This window comes from Malaya genurostris, chromosome 2, assembly GCF_030247185.1.
Source record: "Malaya genurostris strain Urasoe2022 chromosome 2, Malgen_1.1, whole genome shotgun sequence".
NCBI lineage: Eukaryota > Metazoa > Arthropoda > Insecta > Diptera > Culicidae > Malaya > Malaya genurostris.
This window is the reverse complement of record NC_080571.1, coordinates 90,494,343-90,513,747: the sequence shown is the minus strand read 5'-3', so window position 1 is coordinate 90,513,747 and position 19,405 is coordinate 90,494,343. Positions and strand designations below refer to the sequence as shown.

General features: G+C 36.7%; 1 protein-coding gene across 1 annotated transcript in view; it reads right to left on the bottom strand.

Moving 5' to 3' along the window:
• Positions 1–14,322, bottom strand: part of LOC131428702 (spermine oxidase-like) — a 108,879-nt gene extending 94,557 nt beyond the window's left edge. The window contains exons 1-3 of the mRNA XM_058592747.1: positions 14,078–14,322; positions 12,526–12,583; positions 12,318–12,455 (exon numbers count right to left, since the gene is read on the bottom strand). Coding sequence (XP_058448730.1) covers positions 12,318–12,455; positions 12,526–12,583; positions 14,078–14,322 — 441 coding nt within the window. The remainder of the gene's footprint in view (positions 1–12,317; positions 12,456–12,525; positions 12,584–14,077) is intronic.
• Between the last annotated feature and the right edge of the window lie 5,083 nt (positions 14,323–19,405).

The window sequence follows — 19,405 nt, the reverse complement described above, 5'->3', positions numbered from 1 at the left end:
TTTATGTCACACAGTCAGCATCATTTTTCCAAACTAGTGCTTGACATTTGCGTTGCCTATTTGTAATCAGTGATGCTAATCTAAAAAAAGTCTTCTAGTGGAATTTTCATATATCTTGAAAAATCACCATAGGGGGGAGTACATGAAATTTTCGAAATCGAAAAAAAAATTTTGGTGCCAAAAGGCTTAGAATTGCATGAAACGTCGAGATTTAGTGTCATCTCGAAAAAAAATTTTTTGGAAATGTCGACTTTTTGGGACTTAGAAAAAATATGAAAATTTTTCCCAGAAAGTTGATTTTTTCAAAAAAATTTCTTTTTGAGGGGACACTAAATTTCGATGTTTCATGCAGTTTTAAGAGTTTCGGCATCAAAAAAAAATTTCGATTTTGGAAATTTCATGTGCTCCCCCCTATGGTGCTTTTACAAGATCGAAAATTGTCAAACCTTTACCACCGGGCAGCACCCCTTAAGGAGAAATGTAGCGGAATGCGAAAATCGCGTTTTTGATCAATTATTCAAAAATTAGATCGATTTTCGAAAAACCAAAAACACTTAAGTTTTCGAAATCAAATTTATGATAACTAAGTATTCTTAGAATTTTGAAATTTTGCTTTGCCGAGCCGTAATTGGTTTTTGAAATGTATAAACGGTTATTGTTCCGTTTCACGGGGATGATTTTAGAATTGAAAATAAGTGTTTGTAGCAGAATTTCACAAAGAATCTGAAAATGCAACTCAAAATTATAAAATATTAGCTAAAACAACCGAAATTTGAAAAAGTTTACATAAACTTTTCCGCATTTTTTTTATTGCTTGCGCGCTGCTGTTTCGTATTGAGGTGGTGTGAGAAATGCACGGTGAGCACGGTGGCATTATATCGTGAGCAAAAATTATATATAAAATAATGACGCGAATTTATGCACCATTGGGTTTTATGTTGAAATAAAAACGAGTTGAATACAATAAAATGAGTATTGTAAGAAATCGTTTATTTTCTAAGTAACTGTCATTTATAATGCTAATAATGTCCAATTCTGTTGAGTTCAATGCATTGATGTTGTTGAAGCAATAAAGCTTGGCTGTGTAATATCGTATAACAGGTATTATTTTATATTGTAGCAATTTTTATAGCAAAACTATAACTTCATCATTGACAAGCTACTGAATGAAATGAATACAAGCCAAGTATTATCGTTCATTAACCTGTGATACAAACAATGTGATAAAAATTGAGAGTCAGCTTCGAGCCAGTCAGCATGGAAAACTTATTGGAATTCATTGGTTTTTCAATTATTATGAATACAATGAATCAACTCTTGATTTTCCTTTCAAAATCGATTGAATAATAATGAACCACGAAATAACTTTATATTTAATTTCGTGCCCCAAATATGTGCTTGAGAAAAGATTCACTAAATAATTTTATCTGCATGGTAAGATGAACTCATGCAAGTCATGTAAATACTTTTACGTAAATTCTATCTCATCGGCGAGAAGGGCCTGGTGAACTACTGCAAAGATATCGAAAATACTTTAATGTTATCTCGTCTTCAATCGTTCTTTTGAAGGAGAATCCATGCTTGCTACTAAACTCAGGCATATGGTTAGCAAGTTGGTCAATACATATACATATAGCCTCATGTTAGTCATTCATAATTACTCATGATTTATAGCTCTAGTGTAAGAGTAATCACTAACAATAACGATTGAATTAGCATATATTCAAAGTGTGAAGGATTCAAAAATCCATTATGTCCAGTCTTTTTCACAAGCCAATATAACGAGAGGTAAACCCACTGCGCTCAATCATTGAAAAAAGCTCTTGTTTCTATGTGTCCGTTTTTCTTGGTATGCTTTGTGCGACGGTTCGTTCAACTGAAGCGGATAAAATTTTGCGCGCATTTTATGACGCTACATTTCACCTTAAGCATGTCCCATTTAGGTCAAATTTTGCAAGAAGGCTTTTTTCGAGGAGCTTAAACATTTAAGCACTAGAACATAACGAAAATAGAGGTGATCCCAACATTTTAGCACCCTTTTATATATATATATATATATATATATATATATATATATATATATATATATATATATATATATATATATATATATATATATATATATATATATATATATATATATATATATATATATATATATATATATATATATATATATATATATATATATATATATATATATATATATATATATATATATATATAAGAACGGTAAAAATCAACGTGTTTTGTCGGTTACGTCACTTATACAATCATATCTCCGCAACCAAAAGTCACAGCCATTTGATCTTCGAACTTGATCAATAGCCCGACAGTAGCTTTCAAACGAGTTCAAGTTTGTTAAAATCGGATCAGCCATCTCTGAGAACATTGAGCGCGTTCAAATACAACGCTTTTTGTCGGTTACGTCACTTATACAATCATATCTCCGGAACCAAAAGTCACAGCCATTTGATATTCGAACTTAATCAATGGTCCGACAGTAGCTTTCAAACGAGCCCAAGTTTGTTAAAATCGGTTCAGTCATCTCTAAGAAAATTGAGCGCGTTCAAATACAACGCTTTTTGTCGGTTACGTCACTTATACAATCATATCTCCAGAACCAAAAGTCACGACAGTAGCTTTCAAACGAGTCCAAGTTTGTTAAAATCGGATCAGCCATCTCTGAGAAAATTGAGCGCGTTCAAATACAACGCTTTTTGTCGGTTACGTCACTTATACAATCATATCTCCAGAACCAAAAGTCACGACAGTAGCTTTCAAACGAGTCCAAGTTTGTTAAAATCGGTTCAGCCATCTCTGAGAAAATTGGGCGCGTTCAGATTCATGATGATTCAGAAAGAAGGAAACTGGGTGCCGTACGAGTTGAAACCGAGGGACATCGAGCGCCGTCTATTAGTATGCGAGCAACTGCTTCAAAGACAAATCGTAAGGGGTTTTTACATCGAATCGTAACCGGTGATGAAAAATGGGATCGATACGATAATCCTAAAAGCAGAAAATCATGTGAAAAGCCCGGGCATGCTACTTCATCAAAGGCAAAACCGAATATTCACGGCGCCAAGGTTATGATTTGTATTTGGTGTGATCAGCTCGGTGTGATTTACTACGAGCTCTTAAAACCGGATGAAACCATCACAGGAGATCGCTACCGAACGCAACTGATGCGCCTTAGTCGCGCGCTAAACAAAAAGTGGCCATAATATCAAGAGCGACATGACAAAGTCATCATCCAACACGACAATGCTCGGCCTCATGTCGCAAAAGTGGTCAAAAAGTACCTGGAAACGATGAAATGGGAAGTCTTGCCCCACCCGCCGTATTCCCCAGATGTCGCCCCTTCTGACTTCCACCTATTCCGTTCTATGGCACACGGCCTGGCAGATCAACATTTTCAATCCTTCGAAGAGGACTCCTTTTTTCTAGCCGGGATCCGAAAATTGCCGGAAAGATGGGAGAAAGTTTTCGCTAGCGAGGGACAATACTTTGAATAATACAATACATAGACTTTTTCGCAATAAAGTTTTTAATTTTGGAAAAAGCTGCGTTAGTAACTTCAATTATATTAAACTACTTTTCGAACCTGATAATATCGAAAGTTTGTAACTTTTCACACTTGAATGAATTTTCCGATTCCGAAAAATATTTTAATAGATATATAATATATTGGGGGCATTCCACGCAAAATCAGGCACCCAATTTTTTTTCATGTAACTATTTTTTTTTCGGTAAAGAGCTCGAAAATATTCGACACGTATTTTTTTATTTCAATATGGTACGTGGAATTTTCGAGATATGATTTTTTGAAATATCGTGTTTTCAAAAAAGAGCCTTTTTTCAACAGTCTAATAAAGATACAAAAAATCGCCTAAGACATGAAATGTGCGTCTTTTCCTTAGCTTTCAAATAATTCCATAAAAAAATCTTTAAAGTTAATGAAAAAAGGTAAAAATTAATAAACTAATAAAAATTTTCAAAAATTGCACTGCGGTACGCTCCGCGCGTGCGGGTCGCAATTGAAAAATTCACTGCTCCGAAAGTATTGATCTCTGCACTCTGAAACTTTGCCAAGATTGAGCTAAACCCCTATGGCTTCTTTTTTCAACAAAACTTCCAAGGTTCTTTTATGGAATCGCTTATTTGAAAGCTAAGGAAAAGACGCACATTTCAAGTCTTGGACGAATTTTTGTACCTTTATTAGATTTTTCAGTATAGGCTATTGAAAAAAGGCTCTTTTTTGAAAACGCGAAATTTCAAAAAATCATAAAATCGATAATTCCTCGTACCATATTGAAAAAAAAAATACGTGTCGAATATTTTCGAGTTCTGTACCGAAAAAAAAAATAGTTATGATGAAAAAAAATTTTTTTTGTGGCTAATTTTGCGTGGAATGCCCCGTAGATATAAAAAAAACTTGAAGAGTTTCGACGAGAAGTTGCACTTATTAGCTATTCATATAACGCTCAATCACTTTTTGAAATCTGCTATGTTCCAAACAGTATCACACACAGTTTTGTTTTTTAAAAAGCTTTAAAAATAAGTGTTTCATTTATGTCTATTCATGTTAACCTGAATATGTGTATTAGGCCGCAGAAAACTTTTTTGTTGTTGTTGCTCATTTGAATCCCGATGTAAGAAATTAAAACTATAGTGGTCTATACCTCCAAAATGGAACTGGTATCGATCGATTTTCACGAACTTAGATTCAAAGTTTGAATGGTGCGTTTAAGTTGTTGTAGCAAAATCCTGCACTCCTGTTACTTCTGTGTATGATATTCAAGCTAAATAGGGTAATATTAATCAGCTGCTTAGCACGCACAAAGATTGGACATGTTTTTCTTATTATTATTATTATTATTCATCGCAGCATGTATTAGCTGTTTTTATTGACGACATTACTCCACTACGACGGTATTGCTGAATAAATACATTACGACGCATGATATCGGATAATCCATATCCGATCAAATTGAGTGATAATCAGCTTTGACGTTAACGTCACTTATACCATTATATCACCGGAACGACGGCCATTTTTACTTCAAACCTGTTTAATGAACACAGAGTAGCATTAAAACGAGCCTTACTTTGTTGAAATGTTGATTCCGAATCAGACAGTGATATTGATAACGATGAAGACATTTTTAAATTCTAAGTAAAACCCAAATTTATCTTATCAAAAAAATTTGTTTCAACATTTATTATAATATCTTCATAAAATATGTGATATGAAAAGATAATACTGACTATTTTTATTTACTATGAATTCCCTACTTTCTACACATAAACTGCCCAAAGCCTACGTCCCTTTTTTCGTTTTTTGTTACTTTGTGGAGGTTTTACAACTACAAAATGACGATTTTTTTCGTTGAAAATCGCCGGTTTGACTTTGAACAACCGCCAAAAATTCAAAAAATATCAAACAAAAACGTAGAAGTCTAGAAAAACATCTACAACTCTGATTAATAGCTCTTAGTTTGAAGTGGTTGTAACTAACTAGGAATATAATTACAAGGTCAACGTTGAGTAGACGGCTAGGTCAACGATGCATGGGAGATGTGCATAGTTTTGTTTGAGTAAGCTGATTCTGTTGTCAACATCAACTTTCCAGACGATGGCGTCGAAAAAAGCTAATCTGATGGTTGAAAAAGACTCTCGAACTGTTACATATGATTACATTTTCCGCACGATAAAATTTTAATAATGTAATCCTGCTATGATTGGTACACTGTTCATGTGAAAAGAATAATTTCGCATGGCAATTTTCAAGACAATCGTCCCAAAATTCATGAAGAAGTTATTAAAAGAACGTTTATTTTAAGAAACATATTACCATAAGATAGAGAAATCGTTTGAATAGCAGGATCACATCAGTATTGACATCTAGGAAGTAGCTGAATAAAAAGATAGGATAAGTGAGACTTGAAGCAGAAGTATTTTTGAATGCGAAAACCGAAAAAAAAAACATTGGGTGCGAAAACCGCACTCGGCTTTGGAAATGTAAAAATCGCTCAAAAATACCTCGCAAATATACTTAGCAAATTCTTTCGAAATAAACATTTTTGTCCAGTTTTTGGTTTCAAAAGAACTAGTCCTACTCTTACTCTTACTCTTACTCTTACTCTTACTCTTACTCTTACTCTTACTCTTACTCTTACTCTTACTCTTACTCTTACTCTTACTCTTACTCTTACTCTTACTCTTACTCTTACTCTTACTCTTACTCTTACTCTTACTCTTACTCTTACTCTTACTCTTACTCTTACTCTTACTCTTACTCTTACTCTTACTCTTACTCTTACTCTTACTCTTACTCTTACTCTTACTCTTACTCTTACTCTTACTCTTACTCTTACTCTTACTCTTACTCTTACTCTTACTCTTACTCTTACTCTTACTCTTACTCTTACTCTTACTCTTGCTCTTACTCTTACTCTTACTCTTACTCTTACTCTTACTCTTACTCTTACTCTTACTCTTACTCTTACTCTTACTCTTTTATATATCTTACAATATTTTTATGGTGAACTTGTTATAACAACAAACTTTTGAAGATAACTTGATTTGTGTTTTTTTTCAAATGTAGAAGATGCTGCTAAAACAATATAAAAGCATTTGCAAAGTTTCAAGTTTCGAATTTTCTTTTAAATACTTGAACATCATTTTACAGTTTAAATGAAATAAATTTGTTATAACTAACTTTTCTCTAGATCGTTTTGAATATGTTTTAAAGAACTCACGATTTAGTACAATTGTATTTTCATCTATTCTGTACTCTGTACTTCTGTATCTTATTATTACAAACCGCTACAAACATTTTCACTTCACTATAAAATTTATTATCAATCTCCGGCGAACGAGGTTAAAGCCGAGTATAAATAAGTTATATAAAAAAATATTATAAATCTTGAATTTTTTTTCCAAATAAATAACAATAAATTTTTGCGTGAATTCTCAAAATAACGACCTATTTGTTTAGTTCCAGAAATCGATGAGTCTCCCAAGCAATTATTCGCAGGTCAGTTACTATGAGAGTCTGTAATCTGTCAATCCAATGGAGACGACAAAAACTCGACAGAAATTGAAACCAAAAATGTAACTTCCTATAATTCGATATTGAATAACAAAGGAACCTCAACGGAATCTGTAGTGATGATTAACTGATTCGTTGCACTTGTTCGAAGTCATCAACACTAAGATTGCCGCCATCGAAATTTAAGTCCGCTCGGCACAACTTCACGGTCCAACATGCGTGGCGTTAATTGACAGCGGATGATGATGACGACTCGTCGTGGCGTCCCTTCTGTGTTCTGGCTGTCGAACGACCCTGGTTTCAGATTCATATGGATTATTGGAAGCATTGGATTGTGGACAGCCGGTTAGGGTGACCAACCGTTCTCATTTTACAATATTAAAATTCATACCCTGATCGCTGATCACCTTGTCAAGTGGCTCTCTTGGGTGACTGTCATCCTGCAACTTACAAATGAACCCATTAGGATGTCTTTCCATCCAATATTGAAGGAAATGCTCACGGATCGAAATCGGCAGCCGTGAACGTTGTCGCTGGTGTCGTGATTTTTTATTTTCGACAATTTTTTGACCGCTTGAATAATGGGAAACATATGTTGGCCAGAGTGACTGAGCGATAAATTATGGCAGTGCTCTTGAAAAAAATAAGACGACGATGATCGTGTTGTCTTGCGGTTCCCTGCGTCGGTCTCTAGCATAGGACAAACAAAGGCACTTTGTGAGATTTTCCAGAGATTAACCGGAGAAAATCGCGCTTGTTGTCACGTTAGAGTGACAGTGCACGGGAAGGGGAACAGCGCCGCCGCCGCCGGACCAAAGTGGAATAATCATCCGAAGAAGTGTGCAAGCCGTTCGAAAATGTCCAAAATATGACTCGAACATTAGCGTGGAACCTGCTGTACGCGGTGATGTCCGTGGGCAGGAGGTGGAGAAAGAGTTGAAGTACAGCAGCTCTCCTTTGCAACGGAATGCCACACATGTGAGACACATTTGATGCAACTGGATGTTCCACCAAATATTTTTATCCTCTGCGTTGAGTGCAGGAAATGTAATGTAGACGATGTACATGATTTTTTTTTCTCTTTATTTTTGGTTTCATATTCCACAGAACCACTTTTTTTTCGAAACAGCTACCGTCAGTTTGACGCGATGTCACCTCAGTAGGAATATAATTGCCCCTCTGGATGCAACCATAATTGTTTCTGTAGTTTAGGTAGACTGCAAGCGAACTCTTTAAAAAGAAAACCAGAATGAGGCATATGAGGGACATCCAAAACCGTCACATGTAGGCATTGAGAAAAATCGATCTTTGTGGGTACGTGTGTACAGGGTCCGGCACTCGAAGTGTAACCAATTAAAAAGGCCATAAATTCAGTTTGGAAAATTACTTTTACTTAATTCAAAGTACAAAATGTGTAAAAATAATACAAAATTCAGAATCAATTCACTTTTGCTCGATATGACCACCTTTTGCCTTGACTATGGCCTTGAGACGGTCAAAAAACGAATCGCAAGTTGCCGAATGTGACTTGCAGGTATTTTGGCCCACTCGCGGGCAACAACTTTTTTCAGCGCCTCGAGACTGGTGTATCTTTTAGTTCGGACTTTGCTCTCCAAAATGGCCCAAAGAGAATAATCCATTGGATTCGCATCTGGTGAATTCGAGAGCCATTGTGTGGACGTGATGAAGTTCGGAACGTTGTTTTTCAGCCATTCTTGGTTCACTCGAGCTTTGTGAGACGGTGCCGAGTCCTGCTGAAACGTCCATGGTCTGCCACCGAAATGTTTGTCTGCCCACGGCTTCAAAGCAACCTCCAGAATACTTTCCCGATAATATGTCGCATTTACCTTGACGCCAGGCTCGATGAAAACGATTGGAGAGCGCCCATCTGCGGTTACAGCGGCCCAAACCATTATCTGTTGCGGGTGCTGCCTCCTGGTGGCCAATCGATGACTCAAATTCTCGTATGAACGGTCGGTCAAGTAAACCCTATCGTTTTGAGAGTTTACGAATTGCTCAATTGGAAAAATTTTCTAGTCAGAAAATACAATGTTCGGAAATTGACCGCTTTCGGCCAAACGAAGCAACTCCTTCGCTCTCTCAAGTCAAGATTTTTTTTCGCGTTCACTTTTGGCAAAATGCTTTCTTGCGCTTGTAAACAATACAACTCCGAACTGTCATTTAGCAAATATCTAGAGAGCTGATGCCCGTGCGTCAGCTGCGCGAGCGATCTGAAGTAGGTTACACTTCGAGTGCCGGACCCTGTAGTGTTACGAACCTAATACCATCTCCTGGATCTGAGTGAGATATGAGAATTTAAGAATGTCACGTTAGTAAATTAATTTACTTTTTTGGAACATTTTTGTGTCACTAAAAGCGCAAAACTATACGCAAAATGGTTGATATCAACTAACTAGTAGAAATATAAAATCTACGTGTTATAAACAATCTGAATTCCGCTTCAAAAATTTGCTAATTTTGCACAGAAAATATACACAAATAATCTTTGTCGGGGCTAAAACTAAATGCATAAGATTAAACACTTTACGAATTGTTAGGCAGTCAGTCTGATATTTCTAAGTAAATGCATATAAGTAATGTTGTCAAGTTTCTAAATTGATATACATTAGGCTGAACGAATTATAAAGGTCATTTTGGTTTTGGTACCTCGTGGGTACCGATTTGTGCAGAAGTGCACATGACTGTTTTGATAATTTTACGTTTCGCATTCAGCTCATCAGTGCATTAGCAGATTATGTTGACTGCTAATGCCACCTCGCGGATCAACATAATTATAAAGGCTTAAGCCCTTGAGCTGAGCGAGTTGCAAGTGTATTTGTTTGGTATATTTCAGTTCATCGACCATTTGATATTGTCTCAGGAAATAAGCTTCCTATGTATTACAAACGATGGAGCCACCAGTAAATTTTGGACTGGAATGCCAAGTTTTATGTGTCATATTGAAGGTTTGATCATCGGTCAAAAAGGGTACATTCTTATGTTCATGTAAATTATACAAAAATTAAGTCTAAGAAGAAGTTGTAGAAAATCGATTGGACACTTTAAAAACTAAAAACTAGAACAAAGGATTAAGCTTTTCAAAGAGGTGCAAAATCAACAAAAACATGAATATTGAAAAAATACTACAGTTCGAATTTTTATCAAATGTTATGTTTTTTTTGTGAAATGGGCAATTTCTGGGATTATATTTAACGTATTTCAAAATTTTAGGTTTTTGATAAAAACTAATGATTTAAACACTCGAATATTGTTTTACAGGTCCAATGCAATTCAATAGCTCATATTGAGCTTTCTCTTAGAAGTAGCCGTTCTCGAAATTAACGACACATTTCAACAAAAATCTAAGTTCTTTGAATTTCATGTCCAAACAGGGACACCGAGAAAACCACCTAAACATAGGTATAAAAAAAAGACATTGTAAGCATGGGAATATCATCGAATCAAGAGATTTTTGAATGCATTATTTTAACAAAATAATTCGCAAGCCGATTTTTGTTTTTTTTTGTTATGAAGAACGAAAAAACAATTTTGAATCTTTGAATTTCCTTCGAAATTTTTCTAATTGTCATGTTTTTCTGTACGCTCAATTTTCTTGGAGATGGCTTAGCCGATTTCAGCAAGCTCATTAGGTTCTCTTGAAAGCTACTATTGTATTGTGGATCAAATTCGTAGATAAAATGATAAATGAGACACTGACAATGGAAAAGCATTTTTAAATGACAGGAAAAAGATTTATTCAAGCAACTAGGTACATTATGAAGAGTTTGTTTTCAATAATTTTATGATCATTTACGGGTTAGCCAAATTTTGTGCTTGGGCACATAACCGTTTTTATTATTTTTACGGTTATGTGCCCTAGCACAAAATTTGGCTAACCCCTAAATGACCATACCTGCATCGGCCAGAAATAGTCGAAAACACGTTTTCGTTCGGCACGTCAGAAAAGACATTGCACTTCGTTCCAAAACAAAAAGTGTTCTGTAAGTAGCAGAAACTTTACGTCTGCTTAGCGGTTCAAATTGAACTGCCGAGTTTAGCACTAAGCAGTTCAATTTGAACTGTTCTGCACTGATGAGTCAAAGACGAAACGTAAAAATAATAATTTTATGATGACTAAAATGAAATAAAAGGTGATTTTTTTGAGGTTAGGATTTTCATGCATTAGTATTTGCTCAGATTTTTTGAGGTTATGATTTTCATGCATTATTATTTGCTCAGTATGCTCTGACATTTCATCATGAATAGACTTACTAACGAGCAACGCTTGCAAATCAGTGAATGGGCCCTAGAAAAGTTGGCAGAAAATCCGCTTTTTTATCGACAAATTTTGTTCAGCGATGAGGCTCATTTCTGGTTGAATGGCTACGTAAATAAGCAAAATTGCCGCATTTGGAGTGAAGAGCAACCAGAAGCCGTTCAAGAACTGCCCATGCATCCCGAAAAATGCACTGTTTGGTGTGGTTTGTACGCTGGTGGAATCATTGGACCGTATTTTTTCAAAGATGCTGTTGGACGCAACGTTACAGTGAATGGCGATCGCTATCGTTCGATGCTAACAAACTTTTTGTTGCCAAAAATGGAAGAACTGAACTTGGTTGACATGTGGTTTCAACAAGATGGCGCTACATGCCACACAGCTCGCGATTCTATGGCCATTTTGAGGGAAAACTTCGGAGAACAATTCATCTCAAGAAATGGACCGGTAAGTTGGCCACCAAGATCATGCGATTTGACGCCTTTATACTATTTTTTGTGGGGCTACGTCAAGTCTAAAGTCTACAGAAATAAGCCAGTAACTATTCCAGCTTTGGAAGACAACATTTCCGAAGAAATTCGGGCTATTCCGGCCGAAATGCTCGAAAAAGTTGCCCAAAATTGGACTTTCCGAATGGACCACCTAAGACGCAGCCGCGGTCAACATTTAAATGAAATTATCTTCAAAAAGTAAATGTCATGTACCAATCTAACGTTTAAAATAAAGAACCGATGAGATTTTGCAAATTTTATGCGTTTTATTGTTTAAAAAAGTTCTCAAGCTCTTAAAAAATCACCCTGTAGAACTAATAGTGTTTTCGGATGAACTGATCAGTGATTTTAATATTAGTTTTATTTTTTTATTATTTTACAACTCAAAATTAAACAGTAACCATAAAAATAACAAAAGATAATAGTTGCAGTATGCTATTCAACGGAGTAAAAACTCGATTATGTAGAGCAGAATCTTAAATTTCATCGCTTTTACAACTGGAACATCGCGCAGTATTTCATCGGATACTTCGTGAAGCTCCTCGAATAAGGTTCTAACGCTTGGCTCAGGCTCATCCGGTGATATTGGAAGATCCTCATCGAATCCGGAATCAAAACTTGAGCTGGAAGAATCCTATAGAGAGTAAAAGAACATAATCAAATATCATATAATGTAATGTAATGTGAAAATGTAATATTATTACATCGATCATTTGATGCGGCTCTGTGTCCGATTGATCTATTATCTTTTCTGTATGAACTCTGGTTGAAACAAAAAAAAGAATCAATAGAATCAGATCAAACTAGAACATTTTAAAGTAAGTAGATTTACCGAGTGCTTTCTGGAATCGGTTGCCAATAAATGAAACAATCATGTAGGCTGACTATCCAACCCCAACTCTTCTCGCTGCAATTAAGCAAATAAATAATCATTAACTAAATGACCAATATTAATATTTGCAAGTTATCGAAGTTGGATGATTCAATACAATTAATTTTACATCGCAAATATAAAACTAGATTTAAAGTTTGTTCAAACATTTGAAGTCAACTCGCAGTGGAGACAAACACTGAAATTCGCGACTGCTTGTTGATTGTCAATTGAATTGGTATCCGCAAACCGACATTTGAATGTTCGGGACCCGCATTGAAAACATATCTGATTGTTGATCAAAACTTTTAACCCCCGAGTTGGAAAACTATTCACTTTACTGTTTTTAATTTTTTTTTCCAAAATTTTAGTACTATATACAGAGATGTTCAGAGAGCTACAGAGAAATAATTGAATTCATCCAAGCAATCCTTTTTCACCTAGCTATGTAACACCAATGTCAAGGACCATAGTACAAAAAATCGTCGAATTTCAGTATGAAACACAGCTTGAACTTTTTTTACTAACTTAAAACATAAAGTATTCAGTAAAACTTTTAGTAAAATAATAAAACTAGTTACGATAAAATAGATTTAATTTTATTAAAAAAATTACAATAAAATTAACTTCTACAAACTAATTAATAGTTCCCGTTCTCGCATTACACTTTTGCTTGTCGGATTCTTTCGTGGCCCATGCATTACGGTTCTGTGTTCTTTCTGTTGTTCGACGTCCAGAATGTTGCTATCAGAAGTCATTCCGCTAGAAGTCAGTCTTCACTAGAAACCTACTGACCTGGAAGTCGTTCCGGTGATTTGTGGCCTAGAGAATGTACACCAGGATTCCTCACAGCCAATCATTCTTCCTCGAGACGCAAAGTGTTTTCGTCTTGGATAACACCCGAAGTTTCCCGCATAGAATACTCTGGGTCCGAACACTTATGCCTTCAGATCCAGTTTCTTGGCCAGATACCACAGATGAAGGCACAGTTCTAGCATCTATTCTGGTGTTACAATTGGAGGGAGCTGAATCAAATCAATTGGAACCGCTTACAGATCTGTGAATTGGAAAATAGAAGATACGACAGCTTAATGTTTCATCTAATCCACTTTCACTGCCAAGAACTAAGGTCAACGTTGCCCCGACAATATCCTTCAAAATAATTTGAAATTTTACTTAATTTGGAATCAATATTTACGATTCCTCGAATCGAAAAAATTAAGATTCTATGCTAATGCCTCACTGAAAAACGATTTTAGTAAGAACGGGTTCGATTCACATCCTTCCGAACAAGTTTCATACTTTCCATGCTACTAGTTCGATACGTACCCAGGAAAAATGTGAATCTAACCCAATAGAGTAACTTTTCATTCAAATAAACCTACCTCCAATCGGTAACAAAGCAGTGGGCAGCCATTAGAAAATGTTTCTTTGCTACACGATTGGTAGCACAGAAATCCTTCCGATACAATTCACCGTACGGGAACACCGTTTGCGAACCAGATATCTTCCTGAACACATTCACAGGAAGGTTAACGATCGCGTCCTGTCCGATGGTAACAGTATCCGTCACGAAAAAGCCGATAGCGGCCATTAGCGACACTAACGAAAGCGTCAGCAGATTTCGCATCTTGATCGCTTTGCTATCAAAAATGTTGAAGTTGTGAAAACTTTTATACGCGCAACGATTTTTCGCAAAGCGTTGCATTAGCTGCAGTAACGGCGTCAAGCGATGCCTGACTTTTGGGTGAATAGTGACAGAAACAAGTTCAACCGAAAGGATTTCCAAAATAGTTTAATTTGAATTCCGTGAAAATTTCAGGTCATCTCATACGGATTCGGCATGGGATCAACCTGAATGATTTAGGGGAAAAATGCCAAAGGAATACGTTGGACCTTCGCAATGTTCAATGAATCAACGAACGAAGGTTCAAAATTCGGGATGAACTTTTGCCATTTTTTGAAACAGATCATTCAACCGGGGCCATTTCTGCCGTTCAACGGATCAGTCAGACAGAGGTTAATTGTTGAGACATGCTTAAATATTAGCCATCAGAAGTTCATTCAATTGATGAAACTGCTATGGATTAGTTTGCATATAACGGGGTAGAAGTGATTTTGTACAGAGTTTACGAGAAACTTATATTAAATTTTGAAAATTACCAGTTAAATCAATCGGATTACTTTTGAGGCTGAGATAGATCTATTTCCGGTTTTGGGAAGCGTCGTATTTGCCATATACATCTGGAAAAAAGTGTAAATTTACGTTTTCTGAAACCGACGTATACGAACATAAAAATAATTCATTTTTCCAGTAGATGTAACACATTTTTAATGAAACATGGTCAAAACATGTAAATTTACTTATCTACTTCAAAGCGGTATTTCAATCATTATTGTAAAATTAAAATCATTCTAGTAAAATTGAGTAATTTTACGATTCATGTTCTTATTGATTGTGTCATATGTAGATTAGCGTCACATTTAACACAGTGGCTAAAAAGTCCCGGACCTAACAAAGAGAACACGATTTTTTTGGTTCAAAACTAACTTTATTCATCAAAGTAATCTCCATCAAGAGCAACGCCATCAGTTCGTGCTCGCATCTCATCCGACACAGTCGAAAATTGCTTAGCTCGAGACGACAGAAACAAAGACAATACAGTGTAGTGAACAATAGAGTGTACGAAATGGGCAAATACGAACCTGAAACTTGGACTTCAAGGCCAAATTCAATTTGTGTTGATTTCTACCTCTGCAAAGTTAGACCCGTAGCAATCGAAATTGAAATTTTACTTAAGGAACGAATGCACTTTAACGTTAATGATGTAAGTGAGATTCAACTAGGCGTGTGTACATTATGTTCAAACGTGAAAGAGATGCAATTGCATTTTCTTCGGTTAACAACGAGGTGCACAGTGTTGAACGATGTTAAATATAAAATCCCTGTGTACAAGGTGGACAATGCCATAGAAGTATGCGTGCGAGTAGTACGTATGCAACTACGTAAGGCAATTCCATCTTACATCATTTGTGGTCAAAATGGGATACATCCGTGTAAAACGCTGATTACAAGGCGCATCTACAGCAACTAGCAACGAGCCCAATACTGCGAATTACAAGGAAAACGAAGAGAAAATGGAATTCAACAACAATACCACCGATGCGGCAATGGATGGCGAGCCGATACACGAACAAAGTGCTCCTCAATCCTCGCAGGATGGAAATGGAAGCACCTCTCCCCCTAGAAAAAGAGTGACAACGAGATCCAATAATAAAAAAACATATTTCATCTAATAAAAATAGGGCTCAATAGGCCATGTAAAGCTTGTTCGCATATTGGTCTGAATAAAAAAAATTGTCAAAAAATGAGCAACGCAATCATTCTAGCGCCGCTTTATCAGGAATCAGAACAAATTGGCTCAAATGGCACGTTCCCCTTGATATTTGGAGATTTGTGCCTTGCCATCAATTTGTTTTTAGCATCATTTTCCCGATATATAAGAGGGAAGGATTGAAAGGAAATGGTAAGGGTTGGACTAGGAGGATGGGAAAAATTGACGACACAAAAACACATAAAAGCAGAAGTAAATTCTGCACCCCTAAGGGATGCTGAACAATCTGCTGAGGATCACATTTAGTGGAAGCAGAAGGAAATTCTGAACCTCTACGAGGTCCCGAACAGTCTGCTGTTAATAAAACCTCCAACCCCCGAGAGGATTTAGAGATCTTACAAAAGCGACACCATTCTCGGAAGAATGCAGAACGACTCGCAGTATGTACGAGCAGAAGTAAATTCGGCACCCCCCAAAGGATGCCAAACAATCTGCTAAACCCTATTTAAGGTGAATACAGAAGGGATTCATTCACTCCAGGAAGAACGATGAACCCTTCTGACTATAGCTCCTTACCCCATTGGGTGAGAAACGAGAGAATATCCTTCAATTTTAGCTCCGCATACACAGACTCAACCATGTATGGAGAACCAAAAACCCGGATACGTAGCTGCGTCAATGCGGGACAGTTACATATCAGATGATATGAAGTACCATAATCGCATTCACACAAATCACACGAATAATACTCAGCACGTTGAATAGTAGCCATGTGATAAGTGAGTTTGCAATGTCCAGTCAGAGCTCTGACCAGAATACTGCAATGATACTTGGAGAAATGCAGTAGACACTTTGACATTTTCAGATTTAAATCTGGTAGAAATGCTTTTGTCTGAGCGCAAGTTTGCAAGCTGCGCCAGTAAGACGGTATGCACAAGATAATGCTTCTTGTTTTAGGAACACATGTAGTGGTTTAATGCACAGTAGCGCCTCTAGAGCAGCATTAGGAGTTGTCGTGAATGCTCCTGTCATCGCCATTAAGACCATCCTTTGGAGATGATTTAGCTTCGACTGAACTGTCGCGACTTCTCCTTTCTGCCACCATACAAGACAACCTAAGACCTGCTAAAATTGGTCTAACGATAGTTGTGTAGATCCAATGAATATATCTGGGTTTGAGTCCCCATGATTTTCTAAAAGCTCGTCTGCATTGGCCGAAAGCCATGCAAGCTCCTTCAATCCTGAAGTCAATGTGAGCAGACCAATTCAGTTTTGAGTCAAGAATAACCCCGACGTATTTAACTTGATCGACCACAGTGACCTCTGAACCAAAGAACTGCAACGGACGAGCTCCTGTAATTATCCTACGATGAGTGAAAAGCACCATTGATGTTTTGCCCGGATTTACAGATAATCCAACCTGACAACACCATTGTTCAACAGATCGCAGGGCTTGCTGCATTAAATCAAAGAGAGTGTTAATGCTTATACCGGTCATCAATATATGATAATCGTCGGCAAAACCATAAGTCGAAAATCCAAGGTTATTAAGTTTCCTTAACAAACCATCACCGACTAGGTTCCATAAAAGTGGGGATAGTACACCACCTTGAGGACACCCACAGACACTCAGCTTTCTAATCTCTGCTTGCCGAAGCGATGAACAAAGAAGTCGATTGCTAAGCATTGCGTGTATCCAGTAAGGGAAAAACCCAAGATATTCCGTTCACGACTGCAATGTTTAACCTCCTGCAGCCATTCAGCCATCGGTACGGAAATACACCTTGACTTAGGAGTTCCTATTTTTGTGGCCTTTTACGACATGGAACAGGAAACCAGTGGATCAATTCTTGGTAAAAAATAATTCCGCCGGATGCCACACGGCTTACCTGTTTGGTGGACTTATACCATCGGTACAGGTGGACCGTAGCGTTATTCTTAGCCAGTTGGGAAACCGCTACCGACACTACACGGCTATCTAGGCTGCTCAGAGAGGGAAAGTTGACATTGATGGTCAACTTCCATGGATGGCCGAGCAGCCTGTGTACAAGGTGGACAATGCCATAGAAGTATGCGTGCGAGTAGTACGTATGCAACTACGTAAGGCAATTCCATCTTACATCATTTGTGGTCAAAATGGGATACATCCGTGTAAAACGCTGATTACAAGGCGCATCTACAGCAACTAGCAACGAGCCCAATACTGCGAATTACAAGGAAAACGAAGAGAAAATGGAATTCAACAACAATACCACCGATGCGGCAATGGATGGCGAGCCGATACACGAACAAAGTGCTCCTCAATCCTCGCAGGATAGAAATGGAAGCACCTCTCCCCCTAGAAAAAGAGTGACAACGAGATCCAATAATAAAAAAACATATTTCATCTAATAAAAATAGGGCTCAATAGGCCATGTAAAGCTTGTTCGCATATTGGTCTGAATAAAAAAAATTGTCAAAAAATGAGCAACGCAATCATTCTAGCGCCGCTTTAACATATCAATACCACTTTTGTAGAACGATTTATCTGTTGCTTAGCAAAAGACCTCAGTTTCAGCGATAACCTCTTCATTCGTGTGAAATTTCTTACCAGCAAGCATATTTTACTACTGCGAGCAGCCAGTAGTCGCTGGGAGCCGAATCTGGCGAATATGGTAGATGTGGGAGCAGTTGTTTTGAATGACTTGTGACACGGTGCGATGTCTTGATGAAACAAAATATTTTTTTGTACCATATACGGTCGTTTCTTTGCAATCTTTCCCATCAAAAGCAGTGAAAAATTAAAACACGTAATTGCTTTTGATCCATTGTTCTGATAATACCAAAAGTAGCGTCACTATTAGCACAAACTAATGAATAGAACATCATAAAATTTTGACAGTTGTCTTTTAAAGGTTAGTATCAACTGAAAAAAATGTGACTGCAATAAAACTTTTCAGCCCATGTGATAAATTTCATATTTTTTTGCTGTGTATGAACGTTAATGAGAATGGTATCATTTCACAACTAAAAAAAAATGAACAGGTGTTTTTTAGAATATTTAGACGTTTTATATAGAATATAAAAAAGTCATTCGTGAAGTATAGTATTTTTTTACACATCAATGAATTTGTTCAATATTTTCTTGCGATTTTACTACTCTGAAACTGCAAAAGTTCATAGCGGCATTAGCATGTTATGGCAATTGTGTAAAACACAGTAAGTAGCGGTTCAATAACTTCGAAACGCAGCTCATTTAGATAATCATAAAGATTCAAATGAAAGATCTTATAATTCTATAAAACCTGTCGATGCACAGCCTGAATTGATAATGCCGGTAGAAACGAAACTTTTAGATTTTCGACCACAACTACAAATGACCTGCCAAATCATATACCT